Raw genomic sequence first — 18871 nt, 5'->3', positions numbered from 1 at the left:
CATCAACATATATAAATCTTTGTTATTTCCAAATAATTTGATATATAGGTACTGAAGCAGGAATGGAATAAAGAATTAGACATCTGGAAAGCACCTGTGTGGAAAGCACAGTTTGGCAGTATCTACCTCTCACATATCCATGGAAGTTTGCTCTTCCACATACTTTATGTACACAGCAGAAGACAGCAGTATAGCCAAGGGAAAAACAGCTGCAATGGGCTTCTCACACAGTGTTGATTTAAGCCCAAACCTCACTTTCAGAAAACCTATTTTTGAGCATTCATCCTGATTTGTTTGTGGGAAATTGGATTACGTCTGTTATCTACTGATAGTTCATTCTGATTAGTTTACAAGGCAGATAGATGGTGTGTTGCATCAGGCAAAAGCTACACTACACTTTTCAGGGCCTTTCCCCATCACCTTTCTTATTTGAAAAAGCCCAACTTTGGGGGACAAATGGAACCTTTCACTCTCTCACTTTTCTCTTTGCACCTGACCTTGAACCCAAACCATGAAATGACCCACAAGCAATTTTGTTGTGAAGAAAGTGACATCACAAAACACAAAGAGCATCATTTGCTTAATGGGATTTGCTACAGGTATTTAAAATGTATATTTATTTATATATTTTATATAATACAAATGTTTACTTACTTACTTACTTACAATAAATGTAGCCCATGTCCATCTTTGCTTCTCACACTTTTGTCTAATTCACACATAAAGAGAGATGTTTAGAGAGGCTACCATGCTGTCCTCTGGGGATACATCTTGTATCAGCTGTATCAATGATACCCAGAATGATATACTTTTTAAAAAATAATTTGATCAGCACTTGACATTTAAACAAATCCTTCTCCAGGATAAGGAAAAGCATGTATTTAAAACTTGTTGGGGAGAAGCATTATCCCAATTGCATCTCCACAGTTAGATACCTTAGATAGTCCTTTTTTTAACAAACGTAATGGGGTCCAGTATATTCTAAATATTATTTTTTGTTGTATGAGCCCCAATTTAAGGTACAGAGACACCCTTGTTAGAGGAGTTAAAACAGTTTTCCACTGTGTGGCCAAAACTGAGATCTCAAATTCTTTATTCTATACTCCCTCAGTAACAGTATATCAAATTGGTTTTCTTATAACAAAGATTTATATATGTTGTTGGTCATTTTTGTTGTTGTTGTTGCGTAAGAATTAATCAACTGCTTCAATATCTCTGGGGTCTCTGATGCTGTAAAAGCCGCTGGTCTGTAGATGCTGGTTAGCAAGTGTTTTATCTGGGGATACTGCCATTCAGCATTTTTAGGTAATTCTGTATTTGTCTCTTAAAATGGAATATGTATAAAATTCATTCTCTTCATTAATCAACTGGTCTAATGTTAATATACCCAAATTCACCCACCTCTTCCATATGGCCATTTCTTTTCCGAATTTAAAGATGGGTTTCCCCACAAAGCCCTTTTGTCGTGGGGAAAAATGTCAATTTTATATTTTTTGGACATATGGTGCCTTATGATTCGAACTGATGTTATTGTTTCAATAATGTCTTGAGTATGCTACATAGGAATATTCCAAAGCAGCCCAATTTGGACAGTTGTTGTCAGTTATGGGTTTCCAGAATTGTGTACCTGACAGTCAAAATGCTTCATGATACAATTCTAAGTCTGAGATCCCAAATCCTCCTCCTTTTATTTAAACATATGTGTGTGTTTTTTCCATTGTCTTATATTGAAATATTTTTGGCAGAAGGTAACTGAAACTATCAACAGAACTGTACGGAACAACCTTACATTTACAGATCAAAATATCCTCTTGAATTATTTGTGTGTGGAGGTCCCCAAAACCACCCCTCAAATAACTCACACCATAGACAGAATTTTTGTTTAATGGTTTTTGGCATGAATTTGCCCACAACTTTTATTGAAACACAAATATAAAATAAGTGAGTGGTTGCGTAGGCATTGGTTCTCCAACTGTCACCTAAGGACAGAAATAAACTCGCTTGTCAACAAGGGGAAACCCTACAGGGAGAGACAGGGAGTTGGGTCCCCTCTCCCCTCAGGCTCCCAGGGGCTCATGCGTGTTGCTGGTCCCCGACGGGGTTATGAACACTGCATAGAGCCCCTGTATTCCTGACCGGAATCTGCCCTAACTCAGGCATTAACTCAAGGGGCCAACACAGTCAACAGACCCCATATACAACCAATAACCAATGCCCAACCGCCAACCTTACAAGTTGTGACTATTTGCTATGCAGTAGGCAAAAACCAGATGGCACCAGCCAATCAGCCAAATGGAAAAAATCCTACCAGGCCCCCGAATACAGGCGACCCCATGAGAGGCACAGCAATGTCAACACAGAGGCCTAAAAAACAGCGGAGGGAGGGTGGGGATCCGAAAATGCAGCCAAAAAGAAAGAGAAACCTTTCTCTTTGGCTTTTATACCCAAGGGGCTGACCCATCAACTTGCAACATACAAATTTGCCCAACAACAGCCAGGGACCTATCCAACAGTGACCACTCATGCCCCCACCTTTGGAACTTAGGAGTGGTTTGTTAAGCCCCCACCGCAAATTGTGCTCACCATGATGGTGAACTCGCAATACCCAGCACATGGAACCTTACAAAAGGACAATACGAATGGATGCTCTGTGCTCTTACTGTAGCAGGTGTTTTCCCAGTCAACCAACAGACCCTTGGGTTCGAGGAAACGTCTTTATTGATATAGCTTCAGCTAGATCCCAGTCCCAAACAGACTGGAATATCGCCCTTAGTTTAGAGCAGACTTAAATAGGTTTTCAGAAAGCAAGTTTACATGATGTATGAACATATTGTATTGCAGTCCAGAACTCTGACATGATTTATGAAGCAGGACATTCTGTTAGCCAAAAAACTGACATAATGTATGAGACATTTGACATAATACAGATAGAACATACAGGATATAGTCTGGCAAGCAAGCAGTACCGCTTTCTCCCTACAGGCTTATGATCTTCAAACAAGTCTTTCAACTTTCCTTAGATAGCATATTTCCTCATCTCCTAAGTCTGCCAACTTCTTACAGTGCCCAGCTGGTCTGGTATGGCTACCTTCCTAAGAAGTAGTTCACTCATAGTTCAGTCATTATAAGTTTCAAGCTTGCAGGACTTTCTATTCATAGTATTGGGGTTCATAGCTGCCTTGATTGCTTTCTACTCAGGCAGGCATTTGTTGGCATTTGTACTCAGACAGGCATTCTACTCAGTTTTGGGGTACTTCTTGAGGTACATTGTATATCCTGCTTAGGCTCTCTTCCTATAGCAAACTTACAAACTTCAAAGCAATGCATTCTGTTGTGCTGCTACTAACAAGCTAGAAACACAGCTGGATATATGTCACCAATTGTTCTAATGAAGCATTCCAAAATCTAGATAAGCTATTTTTGCATTCAAGGTACCGTAGAAGATCATACAATTTTCCACATTAGCAAGCTTTAGCAGATTCCAAATTTTAAAGATAATGTCGCTTGTGGCTTCTTTACAGCTAAACCTTGCCAACTGCTGACTTTTCAGCCAGTCAGAGTCTGGTCAAAGTAAACTGTCAACCCCCCCCCCCAGTGAACTGCAAACTTTGCAGAAAGAAAGTTTTGTACTTCAAGGCCCCCAAGACCACCCCCCTTGAAATAACTTCACACCGACACTTATTTTGGTTTAAGTTATTGGGAAAAATTTAGTCCACAACTTTATTGAATACAGCAAAGTGAGTGGTATTGGGTTAGGCATTGGCAACAGACTATAACTGACTCCACACCTCTCTGGCTGGTAGTCTGAAAGGATAAACACCAAACGAGGGAGCAACATCGGTGAGGACCAACCAAAGGGTTCCTGTGGTACTGGCATGGCCCTAGCCCCTCAAGAGGGCTTCGGATGAGATCCAGGACTCCAAGATTCCTTTAGCGGAATACCCTGTTCCTGGAGGGGCAGGTGATGGCCACACCTCCCCTCCCCCACATTTCAATAAGCCGATGCCTATCTGCCAAACATTACAAGTTGTAACGATTGCTGAGGGGGTAGGCGAAAACCAAGTGGCTATAGCCAATCTGCCAAATGGGATAAAAATCCTACCCAGCCCCTGTTCCAAAACAGGTGACCCAATCCAAAGCAAGGCCAGAGCAGCACTGCCTAATGATAGGGAGGGAGGGTGTTCGGCAACACAAAGCTAGTGCCCCAAATTGCATCACGCTGCCGTATTTATCAACCCACCTCATGGGTTTTGGCCCAACAGCAATTGGTCCAAACAGCCTGGCATGATTCCGAGGCCAAAGCTAAGGCTTGGGCTACACCCTTAATAGATTTAACCCTGTGGGGGCGTTCTAGGGACCCTTGCACAACCAGGACCCTCAATAAGGAGGATCCCACTTTCCTTTTTACAGGCTTCAGGCTTGGGGCTCATTTTGCACACAGGCTTGTTAGTTTTCTACACAAAGTCGAGGTTCATAATAAATTTTGTTTGCTCCTTCCTTCATTACCACAGCAAAAAGATTGATCCTGATGAATTGGAAAAAATAAAAATGCGGCTCTCTTATACGATTGGATTGAAGACTTATATAAACTTGCAACACATGAACAACTTGCAAACAAACACAGACTTGCCATGGACGAATTCAATGATATTTGGAATCCAATCTTACAAATACTTTAATAGGTTAAGATCTGGTGAATATGCAACAACAACCTTGTAAAGTATACGGTTTTGGGTTTTCCCCTCCCCCTTTATTTTCCCTTCTACATGGGTTCTGTTTCCTTTCTCTCTCTTTTATTTATGTCTCACTATGTTTAGTGCACATATAATTATGTACTTTTTGAACTTTCAATAAAAATGTTTTTAAAAAATTGTTGGGTAAAACGCTGATACAACAAAACCAACAAATATCAGGTAGTGTTCACTCACAGCAGTAGATGCCCTAGAAAATGGTGACACTTACATGACCTCGAGACAACTGTGTCACTGCTGCTTACCTGGAAGTAGAGCAGTCAGGACAAGGCAGCATCAAGGCCACCCCCACCCCCATCTCATATTGCAAAGTAGCACCTCTCTTGAACCTTTTGTGTGGACTCTTTTGGACAAGGGGGTGTTACAGGACACTGCAGGTAGTAATCCATTAATTTATGTTAATTGAAATCAGGATTCCAGCCTTTGATTTTTTTATATTTGATTTTTTTTAAGAGGAGTCAATTAAAGTAATAATCAAGTGCTGAACACTTAAAACCACAATCCAATGCAAGTTTACTCGGAAGTGAGACACACTGGTTTTAATAGAATCTTCTAGATAGTAATTGTGCCCAGGTCATAGCTGTCAACCCTTCGGATTTGCAAATAAAGGCTGGAATAAGGGAATTTCCTGCAAAAACGGGGGAGGTTCACAGTACTGCCCAGGACTGCAGCCGTAACCCCCTCAACCAACCAACCCCTTGCCCCCACAATGCAGGCCTTCCTTAACCAGCCTACTGCTGTTCTCTTTCCCAGTTTCTGGCTCTTGGGGACAGATTCTCTTTGGCAAACTCTGAGAATAAACCCAGGAAATAGCTCGAGTTAACTATGTCTCTGTGCCACTGTCTTTAGGGAATGAAAAAGTTAACAAGTTCAGAACTGAAGGGGTTTGTGTTGTCTCAAATGCTTCAGGGAAAGCATGAGTTTTTGCAAGTTCCAATATGGATGTATATTTTAATCAACTGTACTCCTATGAAGAGCATTTTGATGCCTATGAAGGCATCCATAACCATCCTATTTTGGGCTTCGGTTCTCTTTCTCTCACACCCACTGACTCAGACCTCTAACTTTTAAGACAAAGAGATCCCTGGATGATGTACAATCATTGCAATTTATACAACCACTGCCAATTATTCTGTACCACTTTGGGAAAGATTTGCCTCACCTGAAACCGATAGCACCTGGAATGGATTTCATGTAACCAGCAAGTAAATGATTAATAATAGTTTTATGAGGTTAAAGCATCAGTTTCCTTTCCATAACTACCGGTATGTACATGTATGAGGCAATAGATGTGGTATTACTTTGTGTGTGCTTAATCATATTTCTTGTGTGTATCTGATGCAGGGCTGAAGAGAAGACTTTTTAAAATAATAATAATAATAATAATAATAATAATAATAATAACTGTTATTATTTATACCCCACCCATGTGGCTGCGTTTCTCCAGCCACTCTGGGCAACCTACAGCATATATGAAACATAGTAAAACATCAAACATTAAAAACTTCCCAATACACGACTGCCTTCAGATGTCTTCTAAAAGTTCTTTATCTCCCTGACATCTGAAGGGGGGTGGCACGTTCCACAGGGAGTAAATATATTAAATGCTGTAGGCATTTCAGAAGTACTTTTCAGAAGCATTCCTCAACAATGTCCTTCAGATAATTTTTAACATACCGTATTCTTCCATGTATAAGAATAGGTTTTTTCCCCCTAAAAATAATGTCCAAAATTAGGAGACATCTTATACATGGATAGTGTCTCCCCCATTTTCTTAAATCTGAGTCCCCAAAAATATCTTCTACATGGGGGTGTCTTATAGATGGAAAAAAACCAGGTAATTTCCATCATCTCTGATCATGCTAACTGGTGCATATAAGGAAGAGACATAGCTCAGCATGCAGAAGGTCCCAGTGTCAATCTTCCCAAGAGTTACCTGTTGCATACAGTGAGAAAGATGTAGTGAAACAAAATTACATAATCTACAAATGTGCTTGCACATTATCCCTCATAATTTGATTTCTATCTTGAAGTTCAATTTGTGGATTTAAAAGGTTATTGGAGGCATCTTTAGGTAAAATGAATATACATGGATTGCAAGGTAGCTTTAAAAAGACAAAACTATTGCTTGTAGCCTGTAAATCAGCAAATGAGTGAGCTCTGAACCAATTCAAATGCAATAGAATATTTGCAGGCAATCTCAAAAGGTGATGCTTTGAAAAATTACTAGGTCAGTGCATTTATTATTAAGAAAATAAGATTGCCAACAGATGTGAAAAAAATTTCCATGAAGGAGTGGATGTGAAAACTCATGAATCAGTAAGTCAGTAAAAAAAAAAAAACCTATTCATTTAAGAGCAAATGCTTATAATAATTAACAACATAAAATTATGATTCTATGCATTTAATGTAGAAAAAGGGAGCACATATTAATTGTGCTGCGACATTTTATTTTATTTTACATTTTGTTGCCATTACTATTGCCTCACAAAAAACGATGTCAGAACGATATGACACTGTGACTCACTTATTATGTAAATCCTTCAAAATATGCACTTGGTACTAGAGTCTTCATTAGTATACACAAACTGATCAATCCTTTAAATTTCTACACTGAACACCAGGGGTAAGCAACCTAAGGCCCATGGGCCAGATGCGGCCCAATTCCTTGTTAATCCGGCCCATGGACGGTCCAGGAATCAGCATGTTTTTACATGAGTAGAATGTATCCTTTTATTTAAAATGCATCTGTGGGTAATTTGTGGGGCCTGCCTGGTGTTTTTACATTAGTATAATGTGTGCTTTTATCTAAAATGCATCTCTGGGTTATTTGTGGGGCATAGGAATTCGTTCATTTTTTTCACCAAAATATACTCCGGCCCACCACATGGTCTGAGGGACAGTGGACCGGCCCACGGCTGAAAAAGGTTGCTGACCCCTACTGAACACTATAATGCTGAATGTTACCAGATCAGAAATAAATTGTGGAAAGCTACCACAAAATATTTGAGGACTCCATATACATTATCTCTCTGAGTTGAGGGAGGTGAGGCAAACAAAACCAAGGTACCGGTAGATGTTTGAGTAAAGCAAGGGTGTGGGAATAATGAAAGGGGGGAAGTGGCTGTTTTTAACAATGGCAAAAAGTTTGAATAAAGTGACTGTGGGGGGATCCAGGGAGGAAAGTGGCACAGTTTTAAACAACATAAGAAGTTTGATTGATGGTGGGATGAACAAATACTGTGTTTGTGTTTTGTTTTAAAAAGCAGTTTTGACAAGGAGAAATAACAGAGATGGGGAGAACAAACAAGCTGACTCCAAATAGAGCAGAAAAAGAACAAAACTGTATGGACAGTGAACCATACCACGTGATATTGAAGCTAGGTGGCATCTGCATGTTTGAGTGATTGCTTAGTGATGTGACATTTCAATCAGTACACCAATTATAGATGCACTTATCATTGCAGGTGGAGTCTTTGGGGTGATATGTGGATTCATAATGAGACCTCCGTGAATGAATTCATTCTTCTTGGCTTCACCAGTCATCCAACATTGCAACGTATCTTGTTGACACTGTGCCTAGCCATATATCTCATCACTTTATTTGGCAACAGCCTCATCATCTTCTTGGTCTGGGTTGACTCCCGCCTTCATACAGGAATGTACTTTTTCATTGCTAACCTTTCTTTCCTGGACATATTTGGCACACAAATCATCTTCCCCCAGATGCTGTTCCATATGGCCTCCAGAACCAGTAATATCTCTTTCAACAGATGCATGGCTCAGCTCAACCTGATGCTGTTCTGTGGGATGACTGAGTGCTTCATCCTGGCTCTCATGGCATATGACCGCTATGTGGCCATATGTCAACCACTGCGGTACCCAACCATCATGCGGATGCAAGTGTGTATCCAGATGGCAGGAGCCTGTTGGCTAGGAGGCTTCTTCAATGCTGCAGCACTGACAGTTGTCACCATAAATTTCCCCTTCTGTGGGCCCAACCGAATCAACCATTTCTTTTGCGAGGAGCCTGCCGTGTTGCAGCTGGCTTGCATGGACACCTATATAGTAAAAGTCCTTATATTTGCCCTGAGTGTCATTGTGCTCATGTTGCCTTTCACTTTTATAGTGATCTCCTACATCCACATTGCCAGGGTGGTGTTCAGCATGCACTCAGCAACGGGACGACAACGAGCTTTCTCCACCTGTGCTACCCACCTCACTGTTGTCACATTGTACTACAGCACCATCAGCTTCACTTACTTGCAGCCTCAGTCTGAACGTGCTGCGGAGCAGGAGAAGAAAGCTTCCATTTTCTATATTCTTTTCTCCCCTATGCTGAACCCTGTCATCTATAGCCTGAGGAACAAGGATGTTAAAGGGGCCTTGTTCAAAGTGATGGGGAAAGTCAGCTGAATCTCACCTTTGGAAGGGTTGTGTGTGTAGATTTGGTATCTAAAGCCACTTCATTGACACCATCTTGAATCCATTGCTAATAAATGTCACAGAAGATACTTACAGGAACTGTTGGGCCCAAGTAGTGCATGGTGTTGAAACAACAAATAGCATTTTATGTGTTACCCAAATCTGTCTTTCCTGATACTTTAACTATTATATACAGGCAGCCCTATATGGGGAAGTTTTAAATTCGTGGTGTTTCACTGTGGTTTCATAATCTGTTTGGGAAATGCAGAACTCAGCTAGACTGGTAAAGAAAAAATGATTAATATGTGTTGTATTTGCCAGGCATGTCTAACAGGTCGATCGCGGAGGTGTCTTTGGTTGATCGCATTATCAAGATAGTGATTGCCTTTGTGTGTTTATTATTATTATATGTATATATGTATATCTCAACAACTTTGGTCAAGTCTTCCCTAAAAAAAGCTCAGCAACTCTTAGCAATGCTAGTGGGTAGATCACAGCCGGTCTTTTTATACTGTGAGTAGATCACAGTCCCTTGGGAGTTGGACATGCCTGATATAACATTGTATGTGGAGTCCCATTTTTCTCTACCTGTTTTCCCTGTTTAAATTTACAACACTTTAAGCTGAAATTCTTCTTTCATGTGTCTAGATCCAGCCCCAGTCAGAGGGGTGGATGATGATGATGATGATTTGAATTTCTTATTGGATGAACATTTCCATAATACAGGGACGCAGGTGGCACTGTGGGTTAAACCACAGTGCCTAGGGCTTGCCGATCAGAAGGTCGGCAGTTTGAATCCCTGCAACGGGGTGAGCTCCCGTTGCTCAGTCCCAGCTCCTGCCAACCTAGCAGTTTGAAAGCACATCAAAGTGCCAGTAGATAAATAGGTACCGCTCCGATGGGAAGGTAAACGGTGTTTCCGTGTGCTGCTCTGGTTTGCCAGAAGCGGCTTTGTCATGCTGGCCACATGACCTGGAAGCTCCCTCAGCCAATAACGCAAGATGAGCACCGCAACCCCAGAGTCGGTCACGACTGGACCTAATGGTCAGGGGTCCCTTTACCTTTTCCCATCCATAATACAATCCAGCGGTAGTTCACTCTTCAGTAATGCACTTGTCATAGCTGCCAAGTTTTCCCTTTTCTCGCGAGGAAGCCTATTCAGCATAAGGGAAAATCCCTTTAAAAAAGGGATAACTTGGCAGCTATGGCACTTGTACCGTTCCCATGGGGCTTGTGTCAGAGGCTTTCAGGGGGATTGTTCCCCCTGAAGTGGATTTAATGGAGGATTAGACAAATTCAGGGACCACATGGTTCTGTTTTACCCCCACTGATGGAGGCAGTATGTCTCTGAGTATCAGTTGTTTTGGGGAGAGTGCTATTGTACTCAGGCCCATTTTGGGGTTTTCCAAAGGCATTTTGCTGGTCACTGTAAGAACAAATTGCTGGACAAGATTAGCCAATAGAAGACTCTTCTTATGGTGTTACGTTAAGTGTACATGTGTGGGGAATTGTGTTCCAAAATGATGACTTGAAGTGTTTCTTATCAAAAAACAAACAATTGAACAAAATAAGAGTGCTGTTGAATTAGACCAAAGACCCACCTAGTGGCCAGCCAGATATCCTTGGGGAGCCTTCAAACAGAAACTGACTGCAACAGCACTCTCCCCATCTGCAACTTTATGCTTCAATGCAATGTTTCTTAGGATCCAATGGTAGGGGGGGTTAAAATTAAGAATATAAACTCCCAGCACCTCATGCATAACACCTTTTTATGTCTACATCTTCCATGACTTGTTCAAGGCCACCTCACACTATTTGTGACAATCGCATACGCAAGAGTGTGTTCCTACAGATAACTCCAAAGAAAAGAAATGTGTATCTAAGCACACAAACAGGTAGGAAGCCCTGTTTGGTGGCAATGCCACGTCACATGCCAAGGAATGTGTTCTTCCAACACTTAGGTCACTTCCAGACAGCCTCAGTACTTAGCAATCATGCTGATTTGTTTAGAGGCAGATTAGATTAAATCTCTTCCAGCAGCACTTTAAAGACCAACTAAGTTTTTATTATGGTATGAAAGCTCATACCAAAATAAATACTTAGTTGGTCTTTAAGGTGCTGCTGGAAGGAATTTTTTTTTTATTTTGTTTCGACTATGTCAGACCAACATGGCTACCTACCTGTAACTAGAACTATGGAAGGCACCACATTGAGCCGCATGAAATGGAAGTCCATCAACTTCTGAAGAAGAGTGCATGCACACGAAAGCTCATACCAAAATAAAAACTTAGTTGGTCTTTAAGGTGCTGCTGGAAGGATTTATTTTTATTTTGTTTCAACTACGTCAGACCAACACGGCTACCTACCTGTAACTAGATTAAATCTGTTATTTATTCCCTATTTATTCTGATTTGTTTGCAGGAAAGTTAGGTGATCAAGCGTTATATTCCAGTTATAAATGTGTTTATTTATTACGTATTTCTTTACAGTATTTATGTACCATTATAAACATTCATTCATTCATTCATTCATTCATTTGCAGTTTACGTAGCCTATGCCTGACTTTCCTTTTTCATATTTTTGTCTAATTGTTCCTCTCCCCACATATTTAAGGTGCCTGCCATGCTGTCCTCTGCTTACACACACAGAGAGTGAGGGGGGGGAGAGGGGGGGAGAGAGTTTCACTGTTACCCCATATTTTTAATACACTTTCTCAGCATATGGCATTTTTAAAAAATGATTCTTCAACATAAGGAAAATATATATATTTAAAACATGTTGAGGAAATTACAATGCGACCACAAAACCGATCTCAAGTGTTGTGATTGTGATGGGATATTGCATACCTCCCTTCAACCTTTTCCTGCTTACCAAGTGTAAATAAGTGGAATATTATTGCCATGTTGATCATCTGTTACAAAATTTGGGTGGTTCTAGACCTCATAGTTTGAAAAAAGAAACAGGACAATGATTTATGTACTGTATACTCAGCAAAATTCCCAGCTATAAAACATGCAATAGTTTGTGGGGACTGGAATCCATCAGTCTCTGGAGTGCATTAGTTTCCCAACCCATCTTAAGTTTTTAGTAATGTCTTTGTTTTTCTATTCACTGGAAGGTGGATTGGGGCAGCTGGGCACACTCAGTGCAATCCCTGCACTGTGCAAGTTGATTCCGGGAGGGATGAAAGGTAAAAATATAGTTTCCTCCTTTCCCACTCTTTAAAACCCAACAGACAATTTATAACAAGGGTACAGTCAGTCCCAAACCACAAGTCTTTTTTGTGCAAGAGTAGAAAGTTTTAGGATGGTTGGAAATACATTAACAGATATATTCCTTTTTCTCTCTCCACCTGCAACCCCCTCTCCCCCAGCGAGGCCCAAACAAACTGTTCCGGGCTAAATAGAATAGGAACAGATTTGCTAAATTACAATGCACTCATTTGTTGTGTATGCCCACTTGTAAGTCCCTTCTTCTCCTTCTGTACACTGCTTTCTTATCATAAAAATACATTAAGGTAAGTTTGGCTGAGAGATATTGGCAACCAAGACACTACCCAATCTGTGTCCAGGCTATGCAGTGGGCTGGATCTAGGATCAGGTTCAAACTTGCAAGTTTCTCACTTGAGTAGAAAGTAAGTGATAGGTTGCATATGTGAATAAGACACCACAGATATAACCACATATCACCACAAAACACAAAGACCTGAATCATAAAATAAGTTTACTTAAGGAAGTTAACCAAAGTTCCACTTCAGCAGCTCCACTCATCCCATCTCACATTGCACAGGGGCACCCCAACCAAACTTATGGTATGAGCATGGTAGCAGGGAAAGGTGGAGGGAATCTATGGGGTTTTTTGGTTGTTAAAAAAATCAGGATTCAATCCTTTTCTTGTGGATTCAGTGAACACATCCAGCTATTTATCATCAAGTAAGGGACCCCTGACCATTAGGTCCAGTCATGAGTGACTCTGGGGTTGCGGCGCTCATATCGCGTTATTGGCCGAGGGAGCCAGCATACAGCTTCCAGGTCATGTGGGCAGCATGACAAAGCTGCTTCTGGCGAACCAGAGCAGCACACGGAAACACCGTTTACCTTCCCGCTTGGAGTGGTACCTATTTATCTACTTGCACTTTGACTGCTAGGTTGGCAGGAGCTGGGACCAAGCAACAGGAGCTCACCCTGTCGCAGGGATTCGAACTGCTGACCTTCTGATCAGCAAGCCCTAGGCTCTGTGGTTTAACCCACAGTGCCACCTGCGTCATCAAGTACTGAATGACTCCTGCCACACCTCAATCCTATGCATATTTACTCAGAAGTAAGACACACTGATTTGAATAAGATTTGCTTAGTAATAAGTGTGGATACAATTGCAGCCTTAGTGATAGGAATGCATAAGGCAATCAACCCACAGCCCCCAAATCAAGCACTACTGTGCACTTTAAGACCCCATTACAATCCAATAATGAGTCAATGCCTTTAAGTGGTGATACCTTTCCTTACTGCTTTAGATAGGGCCCCTTTTACTTCCTTGTTCCTCAGACTGTATATGATAGGGTTGAGCATGGGAGTAACCACTGCATAGAATATTGATACCATCTTGTCTTGGTTGGGTGAAGTGTTGGCTTTGGGACTCATGTAAGCAAAGATTGCTGTGCCATAGCAGAGAGTGACCACAGTCAGATGAGAGGTACATGTAGAGAAGGCTCTCTGCCGACCTTCTGAAGAGCGAATTCGCAAGATGGCACGGATTATATAGACATAGGAGAGCAGCACAACAACACAGGGAATCAACAGGACAATGACTCCTGCCACTACAATCACAATCTCGTTGACAAACGTGTTGGAACAAGCCACTTTTATAACAGCCAGGAGTTCACAGGCAAAATGGTTGATGGTGTTGAAGCTACAGAACTGAAGATGCATAGTAAATACCGTCTGCACCAGAGCATTGAGGAAGCCGCCCATCCACGAAGCCATTGCCATCTGGATATACACTTGTCTGCTCATGATCGTCATGTAATGCAAGGGATAGCAGATAGCCACATATCTGTCATAGGCCATGGCTGCTAGCAGGATAAACTCAATACCACCCAGGGACAAAGAGATGTAGAGCTGCGCCATGCAACGGCTGAAAGAGATGACCTTGTGACTAGTCAGGGAATGGACCAACAGCTGGGGCACCACACTAGTCGTATAACAGATGTCCAGGAAAGACAAATTGCTCAGGAAAAAGTACATGGGTGTGCTGAGCCGTGGGTCAATACGGATAGCCACAATGATGAGTGTGTTGCCTGTCAGGGTGACAAGGTACATGGAGAGAAACACTACGAAGAGACACAAATTTATGTTTTGCTCCCTGGAGAATCCCACAAAAACAAACTCTTTGACATTTGTTTGATTGTGTTGTCCCATCATGGAGATATGTTTTTGTGCGAAGAGAATGAGAACAGAGTCGCAGTGTGAAAAGTTCAGTGTGGACTCTAAAAAGAAAGAAAAAATAGAAAACAGGATGGTTTCCTTTGCTCTTGTATATGTATTATTATTTAACCTTTAGGAAGAAAATCAATAAAAATATTTGAAAAGTAATTTTGCAAGTTAGGAAAGGTAGTATTTATCGCTTAGCATTCATGAGACTAATAACTCATCCTTCTCTCTCCCCAATTCCTAGAGCCAGTTTACCAACACTCAGAGGTTTTTTAAAAAGAAAAATAGGTTCCGGAACTAACCACGAAATGGGGCAACATGAGGCAGTCCTGAACAGATGCTGGTTTGACAGCAGCTGAATTCACCACCCGCATAGGTGCTTAAAACTATAGCAAGTTCTCTCCCTAGCTGGTATGTGGGTCACTTCTGCTTATGGGACAGAATAAATAGATGTGCCCCGGCCTCCATTGTTCTATTCGATTCAGGCAGATGGCTAGAGCAGCTTGGAAGGGCCCTTGCACAAACACACATACCTGCAATGGAAGAGGCCTGGCTGGAAAGCTTAAAGCCTGCTGCTGCTACACAGGAGACAGACTGAAGAAAAGGAAATACAAATTGGTGCAGTCCCAAAGCTTGACCAAGCATGGCTAGGAGTGGTTAAGAGCTAGGTAGAGTCATAGATCTAGAAGAAGAAGCGTAGACTCGCACACGCTGGCCAACTTCTGTTTTGAGTTGAAATGTTTGTTTGGGGTTTCTCAGAAGTACATAACAGCACAAAGTGGGAGGGAGGAGTACCGGCCTGCAGTTGCACCAGTACCTGAGAGGTGCCAGAAGTGCACTCTGGCACTCTCTAGCTGAGAAAAAGCACTGCCACAACTTTAGTATTTTCCTCAATACATAACAATGCAAGGCTATCATCACCCAGTCCCCATTGGAGGATTTGTTGTGCTGTTAAAAAATAATAATGTTGACCAGGTAAAAATAAATGGACATCCCTTGGAGCATATACATACAATACGGGAAAAAGTCTGAAACATAAGTTATATGGCAAGCATGAGATGATTTACAATAGGAACGTTAGGACCGAGGATAATGTTTTACCTTTATGACAGTATTTATAAGCCTCCAACTAATAGGTAAAATATTGTTCTAGTTTACACCAATAATAGAATAAAATATAATAAAATAGTTTAAACAAAACAGCAAAAAAATTCAGATCTGAGTTACTAATAACAAATAGAATTAATTCTCTAAAAAACGTTTTGTGAAACAAAAACATTTTCAGGGCACAATGTCAAAATTGTTGGTGCCTGGTTTTGATGGCAACAGTGTTCTAAAATACTGGTGGCAGTATATTGTATGGGCCACAGTAGTGCTGTGTGTTTTCCAAACTCTTTGTATCTGTCTATCCCACTCACTCAGTCATTCAGTCACTCACTCACAAACATACATCTACAGGAACCACTTTAAAAAAAAACACCTTCTCTTTTCAGCATTTTTGGGTGTGTGGGGGTGGGGCAGGAGGTGCAAATGTGGGCTTCTGCATTGCCAAGAAATGGAAGGGTGGACACTATCTATCATCTATCTATAATCTATCTATATCATTATCTATCTATCTATCTATCTATCACCTATCTATCTATCATCTTTCTATCTATCAGAAAGTATCAAAAGGTGTGTGTGTGTGTGTGTGTGTTTGTGTGTTTGTGTGTGTGTGTGTGTGTGTGTGTGTGTGTGTGTGTGTAAAACTGCCCAGTGAAGACTAAGCATGTTCGGTGTCCACAGAATGCTTTTTGACTGGTTACTACTGGAATAACCCACTGCAGTTTGAGAACATACTATGTATGTGTGTAAAATGCACAGTAATAAAAGGTTTTCAGATATTATTCCAGTTAGAACTAGAAAGGAAGCAGCAACTATTTAAAAAAGTAAGAAGAATAAAGTTCTCTCAGTTGAATCCCATCTCATTCCTCCCACCACTTCTTACCTTCACAGGTGTGCAACCCTTTTGGAGAAAGAAAATAGTTTCAGCATGGAAGACATTTAAGAACATTTGAATTCCTCCCAGGAAAAAACAACAACTAATTGAGTTGTTGGACAGATGCTGGTCCCCAATGAGCAATTAACTATGAAGCAACTTGAGTTGAAGTTGGGAACTGCAGCATCAAAGCCTTCCAACACTATTTATTCATTTATTTGTAACTCCTTTATGATCCCTCACTTTTAGCAATACAAATTGTTCTATACAGTATGTGGCTTACAAGTAAAAATAAAATCCAATGATATAAAGGACAATATCACAAAAAGACTTTAAAACTGTCGGGAGAGACCTTCTTTTGATTCCACTGTATGGTGGAGAGATGCAAGAAAGGGCCTTCTTTGTGGTTGTGTATTACTTTCTGGATTGTCCTCTCCTTGAAAATGCATCTGACACTGATTTCTGATGTTAGTTAAATATGCTCCTTTTACTTCTGGCTTTCAGAGAAGGATAGGCATTGTGGCCAGTAGGCATTTGAGAGTTACCTGTTATATTTGAAACTATTATTGTGCATTTTTAATGGGTTTTTATCCTTTTACTTCTGGCTTTTAGAGAAGGATAGGCATTGTGGCCAGTAGGCATTTGAGAGTTACCTGTTATATTTGAAACTATTATTGTGCATTTTAATGGGTTTTTTTAAAAAAAATTAAAACAAAAAATACTGGTAATTGGTTGATGTAATTAGTGGTTTTTTATGTTTATGTTCGCATTCTGTTGAAATCTCCATGTGATGAAAGGCAGATTTATAAATCTAAATAAAGGAATAAAACCTCTTTGGGATCCTTTCCACAATTGGTGGTCCCTGGCCCTCTGAAAGGAGGTGCAACAGGACCTCTACTATTTGTGGTCATTCCCCATTTCATAGGACCACATTCACTGGCCATAATTCATGGATGCTGGGACCTGGAATCCTACAACCTCTAGAGAACACAGGTACTCCACCATTGTTCTAAAGCAGGCATAGGCAAACTCAGCCCTCCAGATGTTTTGGGACTACAGCTCTCGGCATCCCTAGCTAACAGGACCAGTGGTCAGGGATATTGGGAGTTGTAGTCCCAAAACATCTGGAAGATCTTCTACCTCAGCCCCTCGGGGTCACTGACATAACCCATGATAAGTACTGTAGCAGACCATGGAGTATTGTCTTCTAATCAGCGGCCATGGAATCAAGGTATAGGGGACGGCTTTGGAAGTTGGAAAAGAGGCAAATCGGGTGGCCAATGATTGACCCAATTTGTTCTTGTCAGGACTACATTAGATATGAGAGTTGTTGGCATCCATCTGTCTCAAGAGACAATGAACTGTGCTTCCAAGAGTGAAGTGAAACTGTTGTGCTAACAGTGACCACCCCAAGGCACAAGCCTGAGCAGTGTGTGTGTGGGGGGGGGTCTTGGGCTGCCCAGATGATAAGACTAATGTGGTCCAAAAGAAAGCACAACAATATATTTGGCACCAGCTTGGCTGCAGGAGTTGCCAGAAGGAGGTGTCCAAGGCACCATCCAAGCATTTTAGGGACTCCAGTCCAGATTAATGTAGGGTTTACTCCTTAGTCATTTCTTCTCCCAAGGATATCCTGCAAGGCAGCAGAGATTCTCCAGTAAAGAAACAGGAGTCAAGCCTATGGTAAGATCTGCCAGGATGTGCAGCTTCAGATGCAACATATCTCTACCTCAGGGGGCTGATTCCCAGCTCAGGGGGGGCTCAGCTGGTCTTATGTCCCAAGCCAAACTCAGCTGAATACATGCCAGTGTAACTTGCTCGTTCTGATACAGCAGGGGCTTGGGTGAAGTTGGCTGAGATGAAGCCATTGTAAGTCCCTAGAAGAGGCATTATTGGGGTGAGACCGGAGAAGGGTGAATTAGACTAGGTCCTAAGCCCATTGAGCTCAGCCAGATGACATGGAAACCTGGCATAGAACACTATTTCAAAGCCTTGTTTTTCCCTTTGCTAGGCTCAGGGAGAGCAACAGTAGCCCAAAGTCCCTTCCGGGATAGCAGGAGGGGAGGTTGCGGGCACCCACAAGCCCTTCATGCGCTGGGGGGATGGCTTTCATCCCCCCAGCCATTGTCTGTGCCCTGGGCACGGTAGACACCCTGGGGGGCGTGGCTCACTGACTTAAGTGAGCACACAGCTGGGGCTCAGTCTCTTGGTTCCTGCCCCCAGCAGCTTCGGTTTTCCCGCCCACCCTCCCTTTAGGCAGGGCTTTCCTTTTGACATTGCTGCTGACC

The 18871-nt window shown here is 41.6% G+C and overlaps 2 protein-coding genes across 2 annotated transcripts; one reads left to right on the top strand and one right to left on the bottom strand.

Moving 5' to 3' along the window:
• Positions 1-8237: 8237 nt before the first annotated feature.
• LOC118077970 (olfactory receptor 2D2-like) lies at positions 8238-9167 on the top strand. Its single transcript, XM_035101687.2, has one exon. The coding sequence runs from the start codon at positions 8238-8240 to the stop codon at positions 9165-9167; it is 930 nt and encodes a 309-aa protein (XP_034957578.2).
• A 4490-nt stretch (positions 9168-13657) lies between these two features.
• Positions 13658-14596, bottom strand: LOC118077969 (olfactory receptor-like protein OLF3). Its single transcript, XM_035101686.2, has one exon. The coding sequence runs from the start codon at positions 14594-14596 to the stop codon at positions 13658-13660; it is 939 nt and encodes a 312-aa protein (XP_034957577.2).
• Positions 14597-18871: the final 4275 nt, after the last annotated feature.

The sequence above is a fragment of the Zootoca vivipara genome, chromosome 13 (genome assembly GCF_963506605.1).
Source record: "Zootoca vivipara chromosome 13, rZooViv1.1, whole genome shotgun sequence".
In the NCBI taxonomy this organism is placed as follows: domain Eukaryota; kingdom Metazoa; phylum Chordata; class Lepidosauria; order Squamata; family Lacertidae; genus Zootoca; species Zootoca vivipara.
This window is presented reverse-complemented; position numbering and strand designations above follow the sequence as displayed.

What these genes read in the sequence shown, in the direction of transcription:
- LOC118077970 (XM_035101687.2), top strand. Translation starts at nt 8,238, where the DNA reads ATGTGGATTCATAATGAGACCTCCGTGAATGAATTCATTCTTCTTGGC.
- LOC118077969 (XM_035101686.2), bottom strand. Translation starts at nt 14,596, where the DNA reads ATGATGGGACAACACAATCAAACAAATGTCAAAGAGTTTGTTTTTGTG.